General features: G+C 32.0%; 1 protein-coding gene across 1 annotated transcript; it reads left to right on the top strand.

The window, feature by feature from the left end:
* The first annotated feature begins 210 nt into the window (after positions 1–210).
* On the top strand, positions 211–3,682 carry LOC108472251 (uncharacterized). The gene is made up of 3 exons (XM_053021470.1): positions 211–801; positions 1,075–1,269; positions 3,239–3,682. The coding sequence occupies exons 1-3, from the start codon at positions 349–351 to the stop codon at positions 3,680–3,682; spliced, it is 1,092 nt and encodes a 363-aa protein (XP_052877430.1). The 5' UTR covers positions 211–348.
* The last annotated feature ends 3,730 nt before the right edge of the window (positions 3,683–7,412 follow it).

Raw genomic sequence — 7,412 nt, 5'->3', positions numbered from 1 at the left:
CTGTTAGGACGAGTATTTTAGTTCATTTCGACAGTAATGGATAAAAAAAATAATACTGTTAGAGTATGCTCGCTCGCGCCCATCGCGAGAAAGTTACATTGAAGTTGAATATGCTCGAGCCAATCGCGACAAAGTTACGTTGAAGTTGAATATGCTCGCTCCAATCGCGAGAAATTTACGTTGAAGTTGAATATGCTCGCTCCCATAGCGAGAAAGTTATGTCGAATGCGCTCGTGAAGATATAAAAACTGCCAACATTTCTCATCCATAAACATTTCTTATCCATTTCACTTTCGTTCTCTTGCAATAAACAAGCAATTTTTGCCTTGATTTTAGTTTGAACCATCAATGGCGGAAGAAGCTGGGTTCATCTTGGGCGAAATCTCCCATATTCTCTTTGAAATGTTGCTGCTTGTCAAAGATGACCTCGACGACCTCGGAATCACCGTCTCTGCAGTCATAGTTATGCTTCCTGACGCCGAAGAGCGATCTGCGACCAGCAATTTCACAGCTTGGTTTGAAAAGCTGAAAGATGCAGTTTACGATTCCGATGACTTGCACGATGAGTTATCTTTCGATGATTTGAGAAGGCTTCTCTTTCCCTGGTCAAGGGCAAACAATTATGTTTACCTTTCCAAAATCAGCTCTCCAATTCAGGTCATTAAGAACAGGTTAACTTCCCCTGAAAGGGTGTTCGACATGTTAAACTTTTTTGATCACCTCGTTAAAATCCCTTTAATGGCTGCAAAGAGCACAACTTTGGTAGCAGGTTGTCCGACTAGGATGAAGACGACGGAAAAGGTAAGTCTTTGGCAAATTAAGATCATTAAATTCTATTCAAAATCTCGAAATAAAGATAAAGTTGACATGAAAAAGATATTGATTTGTTTTAAACCATACATGAAATGAAGGTGGAAGTTAAGAATCACGTAGATGAACTTTTTTTTTTTCTTCTTTTTGTTAATCACATAGACCCAACTTGCAAGCTTTCTCTAACCAACGAACTCCTTTGTTTTTCCTGCTTTACTCTTCGGCTGCGGCGGCCTTTTCTCTGTCTTCTCTTCACCGATATAGAATGGAAGCAAGAAAAGAAATCTGAACTTTGTTTCCGATGACTTATTGAGACAAGAAAGAAAAGGAATAAGGAAACCGAGGGATCTCCGGTACCGACTAGAATCATTAACAAAAAATGAAGAAGAGTTTATCAAGTCATCCGTGCCAGAAGTAGTGGAAATTTACGATGATCCAACCAAAAGAGGGATAAATAATGTAAGTCTCTTAATCCAACTTACTAATTCATATTCAATTTATTTTAATAAATCTGCAAGTTTGAAGGAACCGACTTCTATTAATATTCATTTGTTTACTTGGAAATTTTGTTTGTCTGAGCCTCAAAATCTGGTTTTTATTTCAAAATGGTCCCTGTCTAGTGGTAATATCTCTTAGAAAAAGCAAGGCAACTTAGTTATGCAAAGGTGATAAGACTTAATGAAACACACCACTATCATCACTATTAGCTTCCCCTTCTCTTTGTTGAGTAATGAATTTGAGATTTCATGCTTCTTTTATGTCTTTAAGATACATAACCACACATTAAATCATTAAATTTCAATTGAGTTTTATGTAGTGTAATCAAGCCAAGCTGAATTGAAATACTATCAGGTTCAAGCTCGATTTCTTAATTTGAAACTTGATACTCGAGTCCGAGATCGGTTTAATAATATCCCTTAGAAAAAGCAAGGCAACTTAGTTGTGCAAAGGTGATAAGATTTAGGGTTCGTTTGTTTACAGTAAAAGGTTTTACGGAAAATATTTTCTGTATTTTTCTGTGTTTGTTTCACAGAAAATAGTTTGGTCAATGGAAAATGACTTACAGGTTAAGGTAAACTAAGCCCTTTTTCCGGTAAAATGACTTACCCTTTTAAAAAGCGTACGTCATTTTCCGGAAAAGAGCTCATCTATAGATACTTTTATTTATATATAAAAATTAACTTAAATCAAGGTTAATATTATTATATTGATAATAAATTTTATTTTATTTTATTTTTAAAAATATTTAAAATATTATATATTTTTAATATTATTAAACATACATATTTAATTAGTTATATTTAGTCATATAATAAATTATTAATATAATAAGTAGAATTTATTATTTTAATAAATTATTTAATATTTTAATTTTATTTTAATAATAAATTTTAAAAATAATAATTTTCAAATAATATTATTCACATATTATTGAAAATATTCAATATTAATATTTTAATAATAAATATTTATTACAATTACAAATATATTAATAATAAATGTTTTGTAGTATAAAGGTCAAAATATGTCATAAGTCTATGTACACTTCACAGATTTGTAATTTAGTCTTTGTACTTTTATTTTAAGAATTTAGTCCTTATACTTTTCAAATTTGAAAATCAAGTCCAATTGTTGACATCATTAATTTTTTTTGTCAATTTTGTTGATATCATATTTTTAAATAAAAAAATACCCACTTAGTAGTCATGTAATTAAAAATGACATTATAATGAATCTGAATTTAACATATTAATATTTTTAATATATGCAAAAACAATGTAAAATATAAAATTATAGATAAAAATAAATTCAATTAAACAATGAAAAAATATGAAAATCTCAAATGTATGTTTGTTTAATTGAAAATAATTTTATGAAATATTTTAAGAAATCTACCAAACAACAAAAAATATTTTACACAGATTCATCTAAACACCAGAAAATATTAACTTTTCCAGAAAAGTAAATCATTTTCTAGAAATTATTTTCTGGAAGTCATTTTCAGTGAAACAAACAAAACTTTAATGAAAAACACCACTATCATCACTAATAGCTTCCCCTTCTCTTTGTTGAGTAATGAATTTGAGATTTCATGCTTCTTTTATATTTATTTCAGATACATAACTACAGATCAAATCTTAATTGAGTTTTATGTAGTGTAATTGAGTCAAGCTGAATTCGAATACTATTAAGTTCAAGCTTAATTTCTAAATTTGAAACTTAATACTCGAGTCTAAGATTGGTTTAAGAATTAAGCTTAAAGTTAATAATATATTAAAGGAAATAATGTAATTTAATTATATGAAAATATAAAAAAAAAAAAAACTCCATACACCTCATGAGCCGTTTGAGTTAAGTATTACTTACCTTAGCCGTTTGAGTTAAGTATTACTAACCTTACTTTTTTTTTTTTAACCTCCAATGGAAGGTAAAAGTTACTGCAACCGATGATCTAACTAGTGAAGGAGTACAATCTAAATTCCGTGATTTGGAGAACCAACTTTATGACGATGGCAACGACAAAGTGGAATGCAAAGATTTCCCAGGCTTGGAACAGGCATTGAAGAACACTGCTTGGGGGGAAATTCCAGAGTACCTCGAATCTATTGCAATCCAAATTGAAAAAGATCGTGGAAAAACTACTGATGTTTTTCATATCGCCATTCAAATTCTGGTCTGTGCTGCGATCAAAGAGATGAAAGATTTCTCGGTTGGGGATTTAGATTGGGATACCTTGAAAAAGTGGGGCGCCACACTTAATTACGCTGAAAAATTTGGTTTTCAAGTGAGATTTGCTGATAATCTGTTGAAGAAGAATTTGCTAGCCTATTTTGCTGCTCAAAATCTTCCCAAATCGACTGCAAAAAAATAGCTTCGCAGAAGCAAATGGTTGTGTTGTTGTTGTTGGCGGCGGCTTGCTGCAATGTCTACAATAGTTTTGGCTTTAATGTGTTTGTCCTTAGACTTTGGATTTCGATATGAAGTTTATTTTGAATTAATTTTATGTTTGTTAAATAAAAAAAGTTAAGCGCCAAATAAATTAAGGATTGAATTTAAGAATAAATTTAATTTATAAATTTTGTTTGGTATATTAATTAAAATTAAATACGAAATATGGTATAAGATTAGATTCATCAATTTTGTAATAAATTAATTTAATTTATGTTTGAATATGAGGTCTAAGCTCATTTTTGAGTTTGAATTAAAATATTCAATATTAAAATTAAAGTCACGAGTTATCGATGTGATGTACTCTTATATTTGACACTTTTTGCTTGTTAATTCCTTTGTCTTATGAATTTTTCACTACTTAATTGGTTGTATTTGATTTATTTCTTGTGTAGTGAACCCAATACTGGAAATGGCAACAAAAAGACGTAATCTGCAGTTTTCTTTCTTTTTATTCTGTCACGGCTGGAGTCGTGGGCACGACGCTGGGCACGACACGGATCTGACGTGGCAAATCAGAAGTCAATACGGGAAATATTCTAGAAACAACTTATCTTGATCTATTGACGTGATTTGGGGGATCTTGGATTTCATTTTCATAATTTTAAAGATATTATCTTATCTTTTTTTGATTAGTTTGTTGATTTTGGGAATTTGAAGCCTATAAATACCCACTTTTGGGTAAGGCCAAGGGGATCTCTTGTCTTTTGTTCTTATTGCTACTTTATTTTCATTTTTAAAAAAATTTTCTTCTTTTGTTTTATTTCTACTTTACTTTATTTTATTTTATGTTTTTACATTATCAAAACATGTTAAGCATGATAATCAATATCATGCTTGGCTAATTATTTTCAAGCCAAGAGCTAGTACGAATCAATTCCTCACGTGAGAAATGAATATTGCTTAAATCCCTTTGGGATACATTTTCGTCTTTCTGCTTAGATAGTTTGGCAATCGGCCTTACTAAAATTTTTAAACGTTTTTCAAATAAAAAATGATCCATTGGTTTGGAATCGTTTAATTTTACAGTTGGGAGGAAGGATCGGCCTGTGGCATTTCGACTTCCTATGAACACTCTTAGCGGCGGTCTGCTAAGGAAAGACGTGATCGAAAATGATTCTCGATAAGACAACTTTCGAGTTGGGCTTTTCTTATTTTAAAACTAAGTATTTTAACGGCGATAGACGTGGTTGATTTACTTAAGAATCGACTTTCGAAGATAGACTTGGGAAGATTTGGCGAGAGATTGTCAGAGGGCAGATCGAAGATAGCAGATTTGGCGTCTCTGTATTGTCAAAGGGCAGATCGAAGATAGCAGATTTGGCGTCTCTTTGTTGACAGAGGGCAGATCGAAGAAGACAGATTTGGCATCTCTTTGTTGACAGAGAGCAGATCGAAGAAGACAGATTTGGCATCTCTGTATTGGCAAAGAGCAGATCGAAAATAACAGATTGGTGTTCCCGAGTTTTCAAGAAGCAAGTTGAAGATAGCCAATTTGACACTCCTGAAGACATCAGAATACCTTTAGGGAAGATGAGGATCAAGACTTTGAGACTTAGCCAGACCGGGCAAATTTGGTCCTTTTTATAGTCTTTGCTCCATTCTCGTTACACGACAATGAGCAAAGAGGGACAGCTGTAAGGCCCAAATTATGCCCGAGCCCGTATGAAAATAAAAACAAAATGAAAATACAAAAAAAATAAGCCACAAAATACAGCAGTCCAATCTTATAACAGCCCATAGCCCAAGTACAAGCCCATTTACGAAATGATTTTACCCAATACAAGCTAAAACCCAACTAACCCAAGTAGCCCAAAGCACCCGTGGCCCAAACAGCCCAAAACTAAAACAATAACAGAAACCCTAGGGTTTCCTTGCGCCGCAACGAGCCTCCAGCAGCCTTCGTACACAGTACGCCGTACACCTCCACGCCAAGCTGCGCCAACTGGCCTCCGTACCTGTGAAGAAACAGACAAACACAACAGCAAGGACAAGCAAAAACAAAGCAAAAAACAACAGCAAAGAAAAACAACGGAAAATGAAATTCTTTGTATTTTTCTTTTTATTTTCGGCTATATAAAAGCCTTATGTTCATTGTAAAAAAGGGGGGATACGCACCGAAAAAGAAACGAATATTAGGCAATCAAATAGAGAAAGCAAAGATTTCAAGGTTGTTCACTCATTTTCTTTTTTATTTATCTCCTATTTATTTTTCTTTATCGGTGATACGAATATAAAAGAAAAGGGGAGGATCTCTTACCTGTCGATCGACGCCAACTTAACCGACGGTTGTCTTTTTGTTCAAGGCCAAACAGATCCTTTGGGATCCGATCAGAGCCACGACGGATTATGGAGGCGCGCGTGGTGCCGTTGTGGCCCGCAAGTCGACCAAAAGAAAAAAGGGGAATTAAGGGTTGAAGAAAAAGGGATTTTCTCTTAAATTTTTTAGAAAACAATCAGCCAAATGAGGGTTTTAAGGTAAAGTTTAGCATATATATATGCCTGAAACGGTGGCATTTTAAAATTTGATTACTAGCATTAAAACGGCGTCGTTTCACGACGGGACCCGATGACCCGACCCAGGCGCGGCCAGACCCTCGTGTTTTGGTCTTCGAGGGTTATTTGCGCGACTAGTCCCTCTAATTTTGTACTGGCATTTGATTTGACCTTATTTATGCTTCAATTTTTTAATTCTCCCCTGAAATTTGAGCATCGTTTCGATTTAGGACTGCGCCTCAACACAGCGTTTCATGATCAGGGATATTTACGGCCTGGGTCCCTGTGAATTCGTACGTGTCATACTCGAGTCCTTATTTTGATACCTGCAATTTATCTCATTTATAAATTATCCCTCCCATTTTCATTTCGTTTTTTAATTAGGTTTTTTTTGTCATCATCTTTGTTCATTGTACATTCATGTTCTTTTTGGTCATTTGTTTTCATATTTTGAGTTGCCTTGATGATTGAAGTTTGTTTTAAAAACTTACTACTGTAATATTTTTATAGTTTTCTTTTGTTTTATCATATTATTTCAACATTTTGTATACTATTTTATATATTTAATTTGTAATAAAGAGTTCATTTTAGTTTACATGCTATTAATCTTATATTATTTTATACATACAACTTCTTTCGAATCTATTCACATATTTATATATATTTGTTGTTTAAAAGGAAACTATATGTTTTATATATTATTTAAATATCATACATGAACATTGGTATATATATATATATATATATTAATAACTAAACCCATATATTTTAATATGTTTGATACACACGTTTCACATATCGTTTAAATTATTGTACATATATATATTGGTACATATATTTAATCTATACACATTGTTAGATCCATGATTTTATACCTATAGTCTTCTTCAGATAATGAGTTTGAGTTTCTTTTCTCATGATATTTCAATATTAATGTGATAGTTCTTTAAATTTTCTATATATATATATATATATATATATTTGTACATGTACATTTTTTATTAAGGTTTGTAATTGTAATATTTATTACTTTAATGTGCTTAATATTTTTATATATTTGTTGAACTATTTCAATAACTTTTTCATATATTTTTAACCATCATTTTATAGTTCATTTTATACTATATTATTTAAGATATTTATGTAACACTTGTTCA

Source organism: Gossypium arboreum, chromosome 11 (genome assembly GCF_025698485.1).
Source record: "Gossypium arboreum isolate Shixiya-1 chromosome 11, ASM2569848v2, whole genome shotgun sequence".
In the NCBI taxonomy this organism is placed as follows: Eukaryota; Viridiplantae; Streptophyta; class Magnoliopsida; order Malvales; family Malvaceae; genus Gossypium; species Gossypium arboreum.
This window is presented reverse-complemented; position numbering and strand designations above follow the sequence as displayed.

Coding starts and splice junctions, on each gene's coding strand:
- LOC108472251 (XM_053021470.1), top strand. CDS start 349: ATGGCGGAAGAAGCTGGGTTCATCTTGGGCGAAATCTCCCATATTCTC. Junction 802..1,074: donor GGATGAAGACGACGGAAAAG/GTAAGTCTTTGG, acceptor TCACCGATATAG/AATGGAAGCAAGAAAAGAAA. Junction 1,270..3,238: donor CCAAAAGAGGGATAAATAAT/GTAAGTCTCTTA, acceptor CTCCAATGGAAG/GTAAAAGTTACTGCAACCGA.